The sequence below is a fragment of the Lagenorhynchus albirostris genome, chromosome 10 (assembly GCF_949774975.1).
Source record: "Lagenorhynchus albirostris chromosome 10, mLagAlb1.1, whole genome shotgun sequence".
NCBI lineage: Eukaryota > Metazoa > Chordata > Mammalia > Artiodactyla > Delphinidae > Lagenorhynchus > Lagenorhynchus albirostris.
Genome location: NC_083104.1, coordinates 91,090,491 through 91,109,782, shown reverse-complemented (window position 1 = coordinate 91,109,782; position 19,292 = coordinate 91,090,491). Strand labels below are relative to the sequence as shown.

The following is a 19,292-nucleotide window of genomic DNA, read 5'->3' as shown; positions in this document are numbered from 1 at the left end:
TCTTTGCCTTTTGCTAGTCAGCCTCCCTTTATTCCAATTCCATTAATATTCTTCATAGTAAATGTCCTCTGTTCAAATTATTGTGTAGTTTCTTTCTCTTGACCCTGACTGAAACAAAGCCTCATCTAGTCTTGGTTCTACAAGTAATATTGAAAGTTTCACTAACTGTCTTTCTGTCACTGTCAGTAATTTTGTTGCCAAGCTTCACCCCTCAGGAAGCACTCAAGTAACAGTCTGAGCCCTTTCATTTTGATAACCAATAGGCTTTTATACTTTTTTGTGTGTGTGTGTGTGGTACGCGGGCCTCTCACTGCTGTGGCCTCTCCCGTTGCGGAGCACAGGCTCCGGACGCGCAGGCTCAGCGGCCATGGCTCACGGGCCCAGCCACTCCGCGGCATGTGGGATCTTCCCGGACCGGGGCACGAACCCGTGTCCCCTGCATCGGCAGGCGGATTCTCAACCCGTGTCACCAGGGAAGCCCCAAGGCTTTTATACTTTCAAGTCAGTTTTGATGGATACAGGGTACTTGGTTCTCATTTTCTTTCTTTGAATATTTTAAATGTTTCACCATTTTCTCCTCACATAAAGTGTTAATGTTGAAGTCTTATGGTAATCCAATTTTCTCTCATAAATTTTTTTTGGCCTAAATGACCATTTTTCAAAACGTAAAGTCTAGTAATTTTACTGACTAGAATACATCTTGTTCACGCTCAGTGCTTTCAGGCGCACAGTATACTCTTTCAGTGTGAGGTTTCGAATATATATGTAAATGTATATATGAATATATATGTGAATATATATAAATAGAATATATGTATTTTACTTCAGGAAAAGTTCTCTTGAATTATGCGTTGTATTCTGTTAGCTAGCTTTGGTTTTCTTTATCAAGAACTCTTAATCCGTACACTGGATCTTCTTTACCTATCTTCAATATTTATCTTTTCTCTAAAATCATTTCTGTTTCTATATTTATTTAAAATCTCATTTTCAAATTCTAGTTCTCTTGGGCACCATCTGTATTTACTCCTGTGTTCCTTCTAGTTCAGTATTTTCTGAAACCACTTTTTCTCTTACTTCTAATTCTTTCCCAAGTTGTTACTTTATTTCTGAGGTATTTTTAATTCTGATTTTTTTTTTTTTTTTTTTTTGCCGCGTCATGCGGGACCTTAGTTCCCTGACCAGGGATGGAACCCGTGCACCCTGCATTGGGAGCATGGAGTCTTAACCACTGGACCACCAGGGAAGTCCCTATTCTGATTTTTCTTTCATGTCTTATATAATTTTCTTAATATCTTCACAGTTTTTATCTGATTTTTTTCGGCATTAACACTATGCAATTTTGCATTTGTGGTTTGGTCCCACACTTGTATTTTGGGGTTTGTGGAGTTATCTGTTACGTAGTTTAGTTGTAAATGTTGCCCCATGCATTTCTGGTTTCACTATACAGTCTGTTTTGATGTGGTGATTCATGGAGATTCAAGATTCACGTACTGCCCTCTTTCCAGAATCCATTCACATTTTTGACTCATGGATACTTCCCTTTTTATATCCCTGAGACTTCAGTCCTTGGCTGAGTATGATGGGAAAGGACTAGGGTTGATCAGGGTGTTGTTTGGATTAGCAGTGGTGCATTACATCACATCCTCATTCTTGAGTGATGATTTACTACGTTGTCCAGGTTATATATATATATATATAGTTATATACTCTGTACTATATATGTTCCACTATCTTTGGCATATTTTTACTTTTGACAATATGGCTTCCAGTCTAAATGTCATTTCTTTCTAGTTAGGTTACGTTTTAACTGCTGCTATTTAAGATCATTATTTTTCTCTTTGCTTACATTCATCATATATGTGTTATATGTATATGTTATTTTCCTAAGACTTGATGTGCTTCTTCAATGTAAAGAGTCATCTTCCTTCAATTCTAGAAAATTATTGGCCATTATTTCTTTTTCTCTCTTTGGAATGCCTATTAGATGTACTGTTGAAACTTCTTCTATTATGTAGAACCTCTGAATTTGTTGATTACAAAAGGCAATAATTTTATTTTTGCTTAAGCCAGTTAGAATTAGGTTTATCACTGAAACAGAAACACTCTTACTTTCTCAAAAGCGAAGTCAAAGAAAGAGAAAAACAGGTGATTCCTGAAGCTGTTACGATTATCTGTAACTAGATATCCTTGAAACCTAAACTACTCCTGAACTTTCTATGCAAGTCAATAAATTCATTTACTTTTTCTCTCTTAAATCAGTTACAATTGGATTTCTGATAACTGCAGCAAAGAGTACTGATAAATATAAATGTCTGCTATGTGAGTGGCACTATGCCAGGTGCTACCTAATCAGTGGTACGCAAAACAAAGACCAGTGTCTCCAATAACCACAATATTTTACACTCATTCCATGCCGTCTTCATTTATTTGTTCCTGCTTCTCCTTCCTCCCCTACCCAAACTTGGAATGCATGTTTAAATGTTACAACTTTTTCAGTTGATATTTTTTTTTAATTTTTGGCTGTGTTGGGTCTTCGTTGCTGCGTGCAGGCTTTCTCTAGTTGCGGTGAGCAGGGGCTACTCTTCATTGCGGTGCATGGGCTTCTCATTGCGGTGGCTTCTCTTGTTGTGGAGCACGGCCTCTAGAAGTGCCGGGTTCAGTAATTGCAGCGCGTGGGCTCAGTAGTTGCGGCTCGTGGGCTTCATTGCTCCACGGCATATGGGATCTTCCCCGACCAGGGATCCAACCCATGTCCCCTGCATTGGCAGGCAAATTCTTAACTGCTGCGCCACCAGGGAAGTCCCGGAGTTGATTTTTAAAATCACATCTGTAAGGGTAACCTTTCTAGCAATAGGCCACCATTATCTTTCCCTTATTTTGGACTCATATTATATTGGTATTGTCTTAAATAGGTCTTCGAGTGTTTCATGAAAGTCTTTCCCTTTAACCAAATCATTAGCTCCTTCAGGGCAAAAGTTAAACCTTTTACTTTCATCTCCCAGAGCAAAGTCAAAAGTGATTATGGGAATCATTGTTAACAAGTATAACCCACGATACCTGGCCCCTGTAGATCTCCTGTATGGGACTGGGGATACAAAGATATATTCCTATCACTTAACCAACTTAAGGACATAGGAAGGTGTATTAAACTATACATATGTAAGGTGCCATATATAATTCAGAGGAAGGGGAAATCGTGCCTGGGCTTCTGTACTCAGAGGAGGCTCCAAAGCTCTGGGATATGAACGGGGCCTTGCCTTAACAGAAAATAAAAGGCAGGCACCAAAGGTTGAGATAACGGGTCTGAGGAAAGGCACAATTTTGCTGAAGTAGGCTTGTGTCTGCAGCAGTGGCGAGTAAGATATTATGGACACAGGTCAGCTCCAGGATAAGGACAGAGTCTAGCTCTTAAATCAACATAACTCCTCTTTTCTCTTACAATCAAGATCTCTGCCGCTGAGCCATACTATCTTGATAGATCCCAGTATGGTTTGGTTATTTCTTATCCTCTAAGGGGATATGCCTCATATCACCTTGAGTACAGATGGGCGAGGACCAGTTAACTGGAATGAACGCAGGCGGAAACAAGTAACAAGCCCTGCGCCTAGAGACCAAAACTGTCGCGGTCCCAAACAGAAAAGGCGGCGCTGAGCCCTGGGACCTCTCTCTGAAATCTTCTTCTTCCATCAGCTCTTTCTCCCGGAGCAGCCTGAGTCCACATCCTGTGAAATTATCTGGAGAAGCCTCGGGCCTCCAACTTCATTAAAACCACAAGAGGTGTGTGTCTGGGGGACCGGTGATAGTCTGGGCCCCTCAAGCGATAAGCCCACGCCCAGCCGAGGAGGAGTCCCGCGGCCTCCCAAGGCTCTGAGCACCAAGGCCCACTCTCACGCCCCGCCTCCTGGCTCCGCCCCGCGCCGGCGACGCCGACGAGGGGGTGGGTTTCCGCTTCCGGTGGCGAATTGTTGACGCCTGCGGCTGCGGCGGTGGTTACCGGGCCGTTGGGGAGGGGCCAGTGGGGGAGTGAGACGGCGCAGTGACAGGACCGCGGAGCGTGCTGCTGAGGCGACGATGGCGGAGGGGCCGGAGAAAGCCCGAGGCCGCCCTCCCGGGCAGGACGACGGCGGAGGGGACCGCGAGCCCGTTCCTTCCCGAAGAGGCCTTCCCGCCGCCGCCCCACGGCCCCGGGACGGGCCGCAGCCCGAACCCCAGGCTCCGGGCCGGCCCCCAGCCCCGGGCCTCGGTCCCCCCGCGGCCGCCACCGAGGAGTCGGAGCCGCCGCGCGAGCCCGAGAATGGCAGGGAGGCGGGCTCCGGCTCTGGCTCCGGCCCCGGCTCGGGCTCGCAGGCACCGGCAGGCTGCGAGGCGCCCGAGGCGGCGGCGGCGCCGCGGGAGAAGCCGGCGCGGCTGAGCGCCCGAGAGTACTCCCGGCAGGTGCACGAGTGGCTGTGGCAGTCCTACTGCGGCTACCTCACCTGGCACAGCGGCCTGGCCGCCTTCCCCGCCTACTGCAGCCCCCAGCCGCCCGCGCCCAGCTACCTCGCGGGCGCCGGCGCCGCCGCTGCCCCGGCCTCCGGGCCGCCGCCCCTGCAGCTGGGCTATTACAACCCCTTCTACTTCCTGAGCGCCGCGGCCGCCGGGCCCGAGCCGCCAGCCTCCGCCGGCCTCACCGCCTCGGCTCCGGTCGCCGGCCCGGGAGCCCGCGCGCCTCACGTGCAGCCGCCGGCCCGGGCAGCCCCCGCGACGAGGGTAGGACCCGCCGCTGCCTCGCGAGCCCCGAGCGAGACCGGGCGGCAGGCAGGTGAGAGGCTCTTCGGGGAGCGACCTGGGGGCGGGGCCGGCGGGCCCCTCTCCGCTGTCACCGCTGCCGCGCTCGCCGCGGCTTCTGCGCGTCTGCCAGCTCGCAGGGTGTACAGCGCGGCCCTGCGTGCGCCTCCCCTTAGACCTGGCGCTCCGAATCGGTTCCCTGGCCCCCCGGTCTGGTGGTTTCCACGTGCAAAGAAGTCTTTGCTCCTCAAAGCGTCCTCTTAGCCTTCGTCTCCACGGTGTGGAGTGAGATCCGAAGCTTAATTCACTCTCAGACGGCAAACCCGGCTTGGGGGTAGGGGAAGTTTTGACTGATGATGCTGGCAAGCATCCAGACATGGATGTATTAACTATATTATCTATAGTTAATATGATAACTTTTATGAATTAGGGACAGTGGAACTGACGGATATTAAAGGAGATTTTCAGGAATGCAAATGGAATTATGAACCTTTGGGCCTTGGCTTCATCTTGTGTGTTGTCTGTTTACTTCTGTATGGGAATTAGAATATTCTGAATCACACTTTTTAGTGTATTATTTAGACTTTTTGTTTACTTTATCCAGCCACAGATAATATGGGACAAGACCTAGTTGCCTGAATTTGATTCAAAATTTAGGATGGCAGCTTGATAATCCCTGGATTTGTTAGAAAGACATAGACAAACTAAATAAGGGGTAAGATGAGGGGCTCAGGGATTTACTTCGCACCGTCTACACTTGATATTTTGCTTAAAAAGTTTAATTTTGTGTCATAGGCTTGTAATCACCTGGAGTCTCCTCATTTGAATCCCTAGTGAAATGTATTGAGTACTTGAAATTTATCTGTGAAATCATTTCTAAACATTAAGGGGGTGAAAACAAGCTTTAAACTGCTCAGTAAATAGTGAAGTAGCGTTGCTGTTTTAATAACATGCCCTATTGAAGTCAATACCAATAATTGTTGCAGTTATAAAATTTTTTTTATCAGCAAGTTGTACCTTGACTTTACATTCATTACCTAGCTTGGGTTCCAAGGCCTATGTGTAACGATTAGTTTTCCTAACTTTTTTTTTTTTTTAAATTTACAGGTAGAGAGTATGTTATTCCATCCTTGGCCCACAGATTCATGGCAGAGATGGTGGATTTCTTTATTCTCTTCTTTATAAAAGCAACCATTGTCTTAAGCATTATGCACCTCAGTGGAATAAAGTAAGTTAAGGCCATTTGCAGAAGGGTTTTAATGTCCACTGTCTAGAGATCTTGCTTTAATTTTTTTTTTCATGCCTGCAAGTGACTTTATGGATAATCTGTGTGCCAGTGTCAGTGATTTCTTTATAGGAGCTTTGTTGGATTTGCTTTCTTGTTGGTTTTAAGAAATAACTACAAAAGAGAGAAAAATACTTAATTCTGCAAGATGTGGGGAATTTCACCTATCAAAAGTAGGTGAAAGGAACCTCCAACCCTGGTTTGATTTTATTCACTATTTTCTTAGGCCAGTTGCAAATTTTTCTCTTACAATCATTTTCAGAGTGGAGTATCTAAACACAAAGGCATAAAGAGGTTTTGGTAGATGAACTATTAATAATCAGCTAGATGGCATTTCCAAATGGGGCTGCGTATACTGTCAGGCAAGTTCCAAGTGAACTGCAAAGTGAGCTATTTATTTGCATAATCTTCCTTTCAGATTAACAATCATAATAGCGGTTATCACTTGCTGAGCACTTCCCATGTTCTAGCCTTTGTATGGATTCTTAACCTTGCCACCACTGTAGAGTAGAGGTTAATATCTCCATTTTATAGAGATTGAAATTTGGGCTTACAAAAAGTTAAGCCCAGAATTTACAAAGGCAGTAAGCGACAGTCAAGTTCAGACCCTGGTAATTAAATTTCAGGGCCCCTGCCAGGAGCCTGAATGTTACTATGATTCTTCCCTGTCTCTCCCTCCCTTATGCCCTACACATCCAATCAAGTACCAGCTAACTCTGTTCAGTCTCTTGAATAACCTTCAACCCATACCATTTCCTTTTCACTGTCAGAATTTCATTTTTCATCATTGCTTCTCCCTAGTCCTGTCACTGCCATCACTTGCTTGGATTATAACACAAGTCTTCTAACTGGTATCTCAGTTTACTGTCTCCTATCTCTATTCAGTCTCTGATAGAAAACCAAAGAGATCATAAATTCTGATTCTGCCACTCTCCTGCCTTAAAATCCTTCAGTAGTTTCTCATTGCCATCAGGGTAAGTCTTATTAATGTCCTCATATATTTTAACAAATACCCTTATTTCTTAATCACTCACCTCTCATAGTTATTTGAGCCACACTGAACTGCCTACAGCTTCCAGCATACTCTTGCTTAAAGGCTTTCTCTCTTGTTAGTCCCTGTCTCTGAAATTTCTCCCTTCTTAGTCTGGCCAACTTCTCTTCATCCTTCAGATCTCACCTTAAATGTCATTTTTGGGAAGCCTCCACTAAGTTAAGTGTGCCTGGTACGTGTCTCCAAGTACCCATTATAGCCCTTTTCCCACTTCATTATTATTTATTCTGCTTTACCTGCTGGGTTAGCAACTCTGTGAAAGCAGAGACCATGTTGAATTCACTTGCCATTTTATCCCCGGGGCTAGTACAGCGCCTGCTCAGGGTAGTGCTGCTTATTTGTTGAATAAGCTAATGAATGTTTTGTGAAGCTAGACAGTTGGAAACCTAAAGATTAGTTTATAATTTCAATTAAAGTTTTTGATTTACACTAATGAAAAAGAAATCAATGCAACTGCTCTGGTAACTAATTCTTTGTAACCGAAAACTATTTTTTTGTAGGGATATCTCTAAGTTTGCTATGCATTATATAATAGAAGAAATAGATGAAGACACATCAATGGAAGACTTGCAGAAAATGATGGTTGTGGCGCTTATATACAGATTATTAGTTTGTTTCTATGAGGTAAGCTACTGACTTCAGCAAATATTAATATTTAACAATCTAATTTTAGATTATCAGCCCAAGACAAAAAAGTAGTGGAGATTTTTATTTTTAATCATGTATTTGTCAAATGTCTTTATTTTTTTCTAAATTTCCTTTAACATAATACTTTCCAAGTTAAAACTTTCAGAATGGAGACATTTTTCATTTGTAATACATTTCTTTGTAATACATTTCAGTCTTGTCCAAAACTATATTGTAAGTTGGTTGTGGAACTTGAAATGCATCTTTCCATAGAAGCAACTTGCTAAAAAATATAATGGGTCATAGAGAAATATTACAGTAGATATCTTGTGGTATTGAAGATGTTAGAGACCTGCAGAAATGCATTAAAAGGTTAACCCTTAAGTATTCTATGAAATTCTTCCAACGTGAAAAATTTAAAACATGAATCATACGGCAGGAAAATTTACCTTTAAAATTGGTATAGTTGAGCCAGTAAATTATTATAAAATTATCCTTCTTTCCTTAGATAATTTGCATTTGGGGAGCAGGTGGAGCCACCCCAGGGAAGTTCCTGCTAGGGCTTCGAGTTGTGACATGCGATACGTCGGTGCTTATTGCGCCAAGTCGGGTTTTAGTGATTCCTTCCTCAAATGTTAGCATTACAACGTAAGTTCTTTTTTTTAGCTTAATGTATTATGTACTTATGAATTGTATTGATTACTTAAAAATTATTTTCATAAGTTATACCATTTGATAAAAGTATTTTTAGGATGTTGGTTCTTCATGGCATATAATAGGCTTACATTTATTAAGTTTAAAACAAAGTTTGAATGTTTTCAATGATTATAGACTTCTCTTCAGTATATATCTTCAAAGGTAAGCATTTTATGAACTGTAGGTCACAATAATGAGGAGGATTTGGGCGTGGCTACTCTCTGTATCAGTGCTCCAGGCCTAGCTTTATTATTCTCTAGATCTGTGGATATTGGAGTTTAGCGCTCCAGGCCTAGCTTTATTATTCTCTAGATCTGTGGATATTGGAGTTTAGTTACTGCTGTGCCTTGAAGCTTCCATTTGGTAATACCTGTCATTATCCCATCTTGAATAGGCAATAAGAATTTTGACAGCTATACATGCGTGCATCCTGCTCCTAAGTGATAGAGCTTGTAATACTTCCAGTACTCATGGCTAGCTGTTGGCATCTGGCTCTGGGGGAAGGTACAGATAGTGATAATGGAAGTTGTGGAGGTGAGTAGGTGGTAATCAGTTGAGCAAAACAGGATACTGGCTGGAATTGCTGCCAGAATGATTCAGAGTTGGGTTGTTTAAACAAGAGACTCTAGAAAAAGCCTTGAATTTGCTCACATCTTCAAAATTTCCTTACATTTTTGTGATTCTAATAATCCTGGCTGTTACGTTTAATGAGTCAATAATGGCTAATATTTATTGAGCACCTCATAAACCAGGCACTGTTTTAAAAACATTGCATATGTATTAACTAATTTAAGTTAGGTACTATAGGTACTATTACCCTCTTATTACAGATGTGTAACACAACTAGTAGTTGGTAGAAAATGAATCTGAAACCAAGCAGTCTGGATTCAGAGCCCACATTCAGCTGCTGTGTTATCCTATAACCGTTCAGTGCACCGAAAGGCAGAAATCTAATGTTAGTAGGACAATTCTCCATTCTGAGCTACTGTTGAAAGCTTTCCTTAATCACAGAAGCCCACAGAGAAAGATCTGATAAACAAATACAGTAATTTGAAATGCTGGTGCTCTTCACAGAAGGTAGAAAATGGGACTGCGTAAGTGTACTCAGTTTAGAAGATGGTGAAAACACACTAAAAGTATAGAGGTACTGAGTGACTATAGAAAGGGTAGTAAAGGGAATAGTTATTCTAGTCTTCTGTCAAAATACTAGAAAATACTGTAAACTTTTAGTTCACATTCTAAGACATATTATTGCTTTTCATGTGTAAGTTCTAAAGTCGAACTAACTTTTATGTTACAAAGTCTTTAGAACTAGTCCTGGTGGTTTGATCATACTTTGCTGCTTGAAAGTAATTCAGTTATCAAAGGTTAAAACTCTGTTAATTATACTCTGAATATGTTTTAAATACATCTTGAACTTGATAGAATACTATTAATCTATATGTAGTTGGTATACGACTTATCTGTTTTTTGGGTTTTTTTTTTGCTTTAATTTTTTAGGTCCACTATACGAGCTTTGATCAAGAATTTTTCTATTGCTTCTTTTTTCCCTGCTTTCATCACACTGCTGTTTTTTCAGCATAATCGAACAGCCTATGACATTGTAGCAGGAACCATTGTGGTAAAAAGAAATGGGGTCAGATGATGCCCCAAAAAGCCCTGAATTCCATACTCTCTGGAATAATGACAAGACTAAACTATATATCAAGGCCATCAGTATCCCTGGGTTACATTAACTGATGATTTAGAAATTAAAGCAGTCGCTCCAGTGTGATGCAGGTGACTATGCTGAAAGTATTGATTTTACTTGAATGTCAAAGAAAGAACTTTTCCAGAAGAAAAACCTATTAAGTTCAAGTGTTAAAATTTTTAGATTGAACCGAAGGCAAGTAGTGTCATAATCAACAACGGACAGTATATACTTAAGATCTAAGGTATTAGAACTTGCTGAAAGCATTTTCAGCTTTGAAATCTCCAAATGAAACTTTAAAAGCTTATTTTGGTTTATCCCAAAATGATGGAAAATGTCCAGTTGTGTTTTGTGAACACACTCATCTTTTAGTTAACACTTCTTAAGGAAACTTTTGTCTTTGCTTTTTGCGGGGAGGGAATGAGGACACACATTTGATAAGCCACTTAGCGCCCATCCCAGGAGCTGGTGAGTTAGCTGCAAGAGAGAGGGGAAAGTGAGGCCGGCCTAGCAGTTCCCTGACTTGAAATTTTAAAATCTGTACTGCAGTTTACTGCAGGAATGATGTAACTTTGTAACTATTCTTAATGCCTAAACATGTATTTGGGGGCAGATTTTGCATGATGATGAAAAAGTATTAAGTCATATTGCTATCTTATCCTTGATTTTTTTTTGTTTTTTTAAAGAAAAAGGTAAGTTAGTGATTGCTTTTAATGGGGTTGGGGGGAGGGGTAAGTTTTCACTGTAAATTTATTTAAATTGAAACTCACGTGCAAGTGTTTTCCGTGCCCTAAATCAAACCATAAATATGTGGGGAAAAGCAGTCCTATCAAACTGTTGCATATTTACTGTAAAACAATATTCCCAGTATGTGCGCAGCATGAAGAAAGTATTAGTGCTTTTTCAGTGTTCTGAATATAACTTCTCTTCATATACAGGATATCCACATACTAGTTTCCTTTTATTATATTGTTCAAGGAATTAAATAATCTTAGCATTTCATGATTAAATACTAGTAGCCTGTGAAATACTTACCAATTTTCCCATTAGGGACTGTTCTCTGTAACAAGGAAGAGTAGCATTTCCAGATGTTATTCCAAGTTCTTTGGTTCTGTGGGCCAGCAGCTCATTTGGGGCCTGCCAGGGATGATGTTTTTGAGGGAAATGTTAAGTAACACTTTGTGTATTGCCATTTTAATTTATTCTTCGATTGCATAGTTGTAGAGTTTTAAGTGTGTGTATGTGCTTTTTGTTAGATGGCCCAGTTAGCTGTGCTGAGGTATATCTGAACTAAAAGTTTTGTTTCTTAGGCATTTTCTGCATCTGTTATTTTCCCCCAAAACACTAAACTGTGTTGAACAGTTCATAACTAGGGTGCTTACAGGATCAGTCTAGGCTTTATTTTGGGCTTAACAGCAAATACATTTGCTATTACTGTATCAGTTTTTAAAGTGGGTTTTTTTTGGACATTTAAAACGTGAATATTTTCAATTTGTTTATAGAAACCTTAACAGTGTCCTTAATGCCTTTTCTTATTGTAAAATTTCATAAACCATGAACCATGGTTTTCATAAACAATGTTTTTCAAAATAACTTTATAGTAAATCCATCACAGAAAGCCTATTAGTTAAATGTGTCAAAATACTAAACAGATCATTCATTCACCTGTTTCTGGGAAGAGAAAGTGTTACGGTCCTTCACAGTAAACAAACCCAAACCATCCACTAACTTCTTAAATTAGAGGAAAAATTATTAGGAAATGTTACATAAACTTACCGATTAGTAGTGTATAGATTAGCATCAGAGTATACACCCCCTTTGCCCCTGACTGGGAACTGGAGTTGAAACGTACCCTTCTGACATGTAGCTCTGGAATACACCTTTAATGTATAATTTCCTCGATGGTTCACCACTTAGGCTATTTTTATACAGTAAAACAAAAGGAAATATGTAGTCCAGTTTGTTTTATACTTTAGTATCTATGTAGATGCATTTCTCAGGATTCAAGTTACACTATGTAGCCCTATCAAGTAAAAAGTGTTACTTTGTCTGCCTTTACAACAAAATCCAAGTCTGTTTATGAATTCAGCACTTAGGGAGATTTTTGATTCCCAAGTTGGGGGGAAAAATGACAAAATGGGGAAGAAGGGGGAGCCACATGTTTTTCTCTTGGGGCTGGGGCCCTCCCTATTTTCAGTATACTTTATTATATTTCATTTACAGAAATGCTGAATTTTCTGTGTCAAGACAGAATTCTCATACTGAAGCTCTACAGCCTAAAAAGGCAAAAAGAAAGTTGTCTTCATAGTATTAACATTATTCATCACTTTTACAAGATAATACGGGAACAAAAATTAGGAGTTATGCTGAGAATAGTATTTCAGTGAACATACCGTATATAAAACCACAGGTCATGCGGTTAATTTAGGCATCTAGAAACTCTACCTGTTATGAAATGTGCAGCCTGAGTGGCTCCTGCACCTTGAGAAAAGTCTGACATACTAATGCACGCTGGGCTGAGCTAGGTGAGGGAGCAGCGGCAAGCAAGCTGTGCTTTTAGGGAGTCTGTGGCTAGAGAGAAAGCCAGCACCTGTGTGGTACTCGTGTGGCACTGCTTCAGAAGTTACTTCTTTCTCCCTGAACAGTCACCTAGTTTCTCCCAAATATTTAGGATTGAAAAAACATTATATTTGAGGGCTTTGTCTAAATTTATAAAAGTCTTCAATGTTTCAAATGACGGTAAAAATTGTTCTAACTAAAAGAAGGATTTTTTTTCCGTTAAGTGACTTGTTTGGGCGTTTCACTTAGGCATAAATACTTCCAGCAAAAGGAAGACAGGAGTTGAAAATAAAACTACTTGGGAATAAAGGGCTTTTTGATGAATGTATTAACTTTTTTTATTCTACACTTACCCCTATGAAAACAGGCTGTTGGTCCTTTTAAAGAATATTCCTAAATAATAGCAGTATTCCTAAAATCTGGCAAATACTTGTTACTTGCCATTTCCCACCCTCCAGCCCATACCAAAGGCCAAAATCTTTGCAATATGTGCTCGCCTGGGTAAAGTTCCTCATCTCAAGCTGTGTGCGTATTTCTTTGCAGTTCATTATAGTATGGCTTGATCCACAAACAGTATCTGATGGCCTGCCTATAAATGAAAATTCAACATTCTGTTTTTAATAATTTGCCACCAATTTGTATTGTCTCAATAAATACCTGGTCACCACTGCTTTTGTGTTTTGCCTGTTTCTTTGAGGTTTGCTCCAGAATCTCCTGCTTCCAAATACAGCTGCTCTAGCATTCTCTGCCTTCAGGAGATGAATGCTTTCAGAACTAGAGGTCTATCAAAAAAAAAATCATCCACTTTGAGATATATTCTTTTAGCAAGTCACTCAGAAGTTAGCTGTAGATGACTAAGCTTTTAATGTTAAACTAATCCTGTCCGTTCCTTACAGTTAACCATTCCAACCGCAGTGCAAGATACTAAGGACCCACATTACAAATGAGGAACCAGCAGTCAGAGTCTCGTAGCTAGTAGAAGACTGAGCTGGGCAATTTAATCCTAGTCTGGTCTTGAAAGCGTTCCCTATTCAGACCTTTACAAACAAAACTAGGACAGGACACACAACAGGTTCCTCGAGAAACACAAAGATAATAAAGGATAAACTTAAATGTAGTTAAACTGTGGCGTGGTCTGAATCCTGTAGACAATGTGCTGTCAGGACCTCAGCCATGAACTACTACACATTCTGGAAACCACAGTGGATGTCTGAGGTAAGCTTATAAAAATTGCCCCGGGGCTTCCCTGGTGGCACAGTGGTTGAGAGTCCGCCTGCCAATGCAGGGGACACGGGTTCATGCCCCGGTCCGGGAAGATCCCACATGCCGCGAAGCGGCTGGGCCCGTGAGCCATAGCCGCTGAGACTGCGTGTCCGGAGCCTGTGCTCCGCAATGGGAGAGGCCACAACAGTGAGAGGCCCGCGTACTGCAAAAAAAAAAAAAAAAAAAAAAAATTGCCCCGTATTACAAGGAAATGAAAGCTCTGACATGGTACATATAGCTGGTGTGTGTAGCTAGACCCAACACACCCATTTTTATCAAATTTACTGTACCAAATTCGCCAGTTTCCAAACAGGCCCAGCACATGACATAGTGATACAATTAAAGAAAACATAAGTTTTTCCCCAGGCTAAACCAGGAAGTTTATGGCCTGGTTACAAATTCCTAAAATTAGTCCAACACTTATTTCAAGTAATAAAATCCTAATTCCGTGAATAATTCCAAGAGAAATTTGTAACAAATAGCTAAAGGAAGACTTATTTCAGTTGTCTGAATTGTACTTCTCAGTGCCCCAAACTGTAAATTACTAAAAAACCAACCTACCACTTGAGAGTGGCATGCCTGGACCTCATGCATCAGAAGTCTTCCAGGTGCTCATGTAATGATTTGGGGCCCTACCTGGACCCAGTGATGCATCAGTCTCTGGTGAGCAGGTCCCAGGATATACATTTGGCCCACCTCACCAAGCATGTTGATGTACATTCAGTGAGAACAACAGACCCTCTTGTAAATCAAATTATATAAACATACCTGATGATTCCATCTTTCTGCGTATGCCTTTCTTACCTTCAGAGATTATTTTCAGTTAAAAACAATTCCTCATTGATCCAGCACGAGAAGTGGGCTTTTATTGTTTTCTTTCCATAACGTTTCCCCTTCTTCCACAAACAGCGCTTGACTTTCGTGTATGGAGCATGGAACCCAAGGCAGCTATTACAGCCACAGGGAGTGGGTCTACAGCCTGTACCAGTCCAACGAAGAGATACCTCTGCTGGGCTTAAGCAGGGACTGATTTGAGGCTGGAGCTGCTACCACGAATGTTTTCTATAGCTGCCATGTGCAGCCTGAGAGTTAAAGCAGTTGACATGAAAAGACAAGTCCTACCTAAGTCCCAAATACTCTAGCCCTAGAGATCTCAGTTCTGGGGGCCAGATTTCATTTATAAAATAAGCCACCCTAAGTTTGGTTTTCAGTTACTTGCTTTTAAAAAAAAATTACTAAATAAAATATTTCCAGCACATTTTTAATGAAAAATCTTTCCCAGAATAGAAAGGCTAATATTCCCATCCATATCGACCTAAAGAATGGCTAAGAGTGAACGAACATGCAGTTTAGTTAGGCATTAACTTCTCAGCATCAACACCCCACAGGTTTCCAGTTTACTTCTTTTAGCATTCACCATCATCTGCCCCCAAAAGAGGTTCATGTCAAATGTATATTATTTAATAAGGTGAGAATTATAAATACAAAATTCCTACTCCGAAACCAGCATTTGATGATGGCCTAAGACATTTTCAGTAAGAGAAACCATGTCACTGGAAACACAGAAAAGCTCTTAAACATTTTAAAGTACTGAATTTAACCACAAGTTCAGCAAAATAAAAGTCGGCACAGAATAATCATATGTACAGATTGAAGAATACAATTATCAAACGCTGTCCCAAGAGCACTTTTATGGACCATAGGAAAGAAATCTAGTTTAAAAAAATCGATAAAATAATCCAAAAGAAATTCCACAAAATGACCACTGAAGTTTTTGTGGGCTATTTTGGGCATGCATCTCCAAGAATTCTATCAATAAAACATTGTCTAGCCACCTATCAAGGAAGATACAAACAGAAATGGCTGCGTGTGTTTATTTTCAACTTTTAAAAAGGTATGTCCATTTATATGCAAAGTAGGTGCGATTCCTAGCACCAGACATAAAGCAGGGTTATCTTCAGACACTTCCCCTTCAGTTAGGAGTTGTCCAAATCACTTCAATGTATTCTTCAGAATTTTTCTTCTAACTGACCATTGTTAACCTTCATAAAAAGGTTCCCTTCCACTAACACTCATACCTTCACTAGGATTTAACACTAGAACAAAACGTATTTCATAACTTTTTATTGATGGCATTTATCCCATGGTTTAACATGTTAATTATACTGTAATAAACATGGCTTTAATATTAAACTTTTCCTTATTATCCAAAGTCACCACAGTCCATTTCAGTAAATATAAAAATATATGCTTAATACTTTGTACAATACTGGTTTTTGGTCCAAACAAAAACTGGATCAGAAAAGCCAATAAACTCACTTTAAGAATCCCCAATTTTTTTTTTTTTAAAGATTTCCAAATGGATTTAGGCAACTTTGAATAATGGGATTTACATAATAAAATCTGAGACAAGACTAAACAACAAAAAAAACTTTCTAACACAAAATTAAAATTTCAAGTTCACAGATTTATGTTATGCCAAAAAAGTACAGAAACAAAATTGTATTTACACAAGTTTCATAATAAAATAATGAAAAAGGCAAGACAGGTGATAGTCAGAAGAATGCCAATATAGAAATAGCATATAATTATTAAATGGAGAACGAACTAGATCTAACAACTCCTTAGCATGGACCACTCTTTAATCAGGCTTCCTCTATCAGAAAATTTTAGTGCACAATACACCCAACTCACTCACTTCACACATACACCAGCACAAACTCAGCATAGAAATCATTCATTTCAACATCCTCTAATCTATACAGAATTCCTCAGATATAATTACAATTTCAATGCGTTCCATAAAACGCATATCAACGCACACGGTGGTGCAGAGGTTGTATACAAAGCCATTCTCTTGAGCGGGCTTGATTCCTGGGTTCAGCCAGCCTATGCCAAACCAGTGAATAATTTGCTGGATCATAAAACATTTTTGCTGAAGAATAAGTCACCAGTCTAGCTATTATTTTTTTAAAAGGGGGTGGGAGAGGTAAGGTTGGGGCTTCTGTAAAGAAAAAAGGAGAAAAATTCCAAAATTAAAGATCTGACCTCAGATAACCCAGCACGTAGTACAATCCAGAATCTGAAAGTAGGGCACCAGCTGTTGTTAAAACAGTGTGTATAACACCATCAAGATCTTTATTTCCTGCGTCTAACAGCAGTCTTTATCTTGCGACCAGAAACCGCAGTTCCAGGAGAGAATGAGTTTTTCCCATTTGACCTGTGAAAAACAAAAACTCTATAATGTGACATGATGCTCAGATGAAAGTTCACAATCATAACACTAAATGTGACTGGTGATGGGGTGGGGGACACTACTTTCTGCTACACCTCATACCCTCAAGAGAGACACACGCACACGCACACACACCCTGCTACTTTCTGCTACACCTCATACCCTCAAGAGAGAGACACACGCACACACACACACACACCCTGCTACTTTCTGCTACACCTCATACCCTCAAGAGAGAGACACACGCACACACACACACCCCCTGCTGCTTTCTGCTACACCTCATACCCGAGACAGACAGACAGACAGACACACACACACACACTCTCTCTCTCTCCCTGCCTCCTGCTAGTTTTCTTAGGCCATGATCCTCCAAAATTGTAATACGGTAAACTGATGGAGAACATAGATTTTACCTCAGCCATACTGCACCCTGGTGATTCTATACACACACACACAAACACACACCCTCACTATGTTAAATTCTCCATTTCAACAAAAAGCTCTCTTACCCCACAGAAAACGCCGCTGGAGACTGGCTAAATTGAAAGCCCCCCGAGCCAGAGGGCTGGGCTGAGGCCGCAGGTGTGCTGGCATTTGCGCCGAACGTGAACACTCCTGATGGATTATTGTTTGTGAAGTTGAAATTTGTAGCGCTGCTGCCAAACTGGAAAACAGAACCTGCAATAGATGAAGCAGAAAAACTTTATTAAGGTAAAAATGATGGTTCTTCTAGTAATGACTCTGACCTTTACATACAAAAACCTGTAAAGGGTTAAAGCTCTTATGGTCACTTAAAGAAAATTAAGTATTTTCTCCACTCACACAATATATACCTGACACCCTCAAACAAGTGACCTAACTCACCCATGACCAAGGAAAAAAGGGCAGGGTGGACTTTGGAATCCGTGGAAACCATGGAATCAACAAACATACTTACCTCTATCTTCTTCAAAATTATGTTAAAATAACAGTAAAGGGAATTTTACAATAAATGGAGAGAGGAGACAACACAACAAAATTTTGAAGCTGGAAGGCTAACTGGAGCCAAGTACTAAACTAGCAGCAAGGGAAAGCACAGAAGTCTTTCCATTTACACTAAACATACCCAAAAGGTTTAGGTTCCAGGTACTTCCGGAAGTGAGAATGAAGGTGTGACTGAAAAAAACCCCAGCAGAATGGTAGAGTATCTGTTTAAGAAGCAGATACCTAGATCAATCCCTCCCCAGCACCAAACAGGATAATAAATCTCCTCTACCCAGCAGAAGAATAGAACTTTAGTCTCTGGAGAGGCCTCTGGACCAGGGGACATCACACATAAAGGCAAAGATACCATACTGCAAACAGAAGCATTCAGCATAGCTTGATACAATGAATATTGAGAGCGGCAGCCTTCTGCCCTGACTCAGCTCCCATACCGCTGGCAATCAGGAGTATATATACCCTTCAGGAAGGAGACTGGAAGAATCTTCTCTGGGAAATCTGGCAGTCTGAAAGGAAAGACCTAAAGATATTGTACTAGCATCCAGTTCTTCCCAAGAGGACAAGCCAGTTATTAGATAAACCTACAATGATATTCAAGATCTGTAAGCCCTAACCACATACAATGAATTATTGAGTGGTATTTAGGTGTCCTGCACTCATAAAGTTATAAGTAGAATGGAAGAAAATATTCACAAACCATGTATCTGATAAAGGGCTGATATCCAAAATACATACGAACTCCTACAACTCAAGAGCAAACCTCCCCCCCACCAACAAACAAAAACCAAAACCAAACCAAGAAACCCCTCAAATAACCCAATTAAAAAACGGGCAAAGAACCTGAATAGACATTTCTCCGGAGACAACACACGCGTAAATATAAAAAGATGCTCAACCTCACTAACCATCGGGGGGAATGCAAATCAAAACCACTAGGAGATATCAGCTCACACCTCTTAGAACGGCTATTATCAAAAAGATAAGAAATAACAAGTGTTGGCAAGGACGTGGAGAAAAGGGAGCCCTTGTGAACTGTGGGTAGAAATGTAAACCGCTGCAGCCACTATGGAAAACAGTATGGAAGTTCCTCAAAAAGTTAAAGATAGAACCACCATATGATCCAGCAATCTCATTC

General features: G+C 40.7%; 2 protein-coding genes across 6 annotated transcripts in view; one reads left to right on the top strand and one right to left on the bottom strand.

The window, feature by feature from the left end:
• The first annotated feature begins 4,011 nt into the window (after window positions 1-4,011).
• FAM8A1 (family with sequence similarity 8 member A1) lies at window positions 4,012-13,342 on the top strand. Its single transcript, XM_060163621.1, has 5 exons — window positions 4,012-4,801; window positions 5,875-5,995; window positions 7,604-7,727; window positions 8,239-8,378; window positions 9,927-13,342. Exons 1-5 carry the CDS (start codon window positions 4,072-4,074, stop codon window positions 10,069-10,071), a joined length of 1,260 nt encoding a protein of 419 aa, XP_060019604.1. The 5' UTR covers window positions 4,012-4,071; the 3' UTR covers window positions 10,072-13,342.
• The window catches only part of NUP153 (nucleoporin 153), a 78,614-nt gene continuing 71,016 nt past the window's right edge, over window positions 11,695-19,292 (bottom strand). For all 5 annotated transcript variants that reach the window (XM_060163616.1, XM_060163619.1, XM_060163617.1 and 2 more), the window contains 2 exons: window positions 17,686-17,854; window positions 11,695-17,158 (listed from right to left, as the gene is read on the bottom strand). In XM_060163616.1, the coding sequence (XP_060019599.1) occupies window positions 17,077-17,158; window positions 17,686-17,854 (251 nt within the window). In that variant the 3' untranslated portion in view covers window positions 11,695-17,076. The remainder of the gene's footprint in view (window positions 17,159-17,685; window positions 17,855-19,292) is intronic.

Bases quoted from the DNA above. Each gene is read 5' to 3' on its own strand.
- FAM8A1 (XM_060163621.1), top strand. From the start codon at position 4,072: ATGGCGGAGGGGCCGGAGAAAGCCCGAGGCCGCCCTCCCGGGCAGGAC. The intron at 7,728-8,238 runs GTAAGCTACTGA...TTCTTTCCTTAG, and splicing joins TATTAGTTTGTTTCTATGAG to ATAATTTGCATTTGGGGAGC. The intron at 8,379-9,926 runs GTAAGTTCTTTT...TTAATTTTTTAG, and splicing joins TCAAATGTTAGCATTACAAC to GTCCACTATACGAGCTTTGA.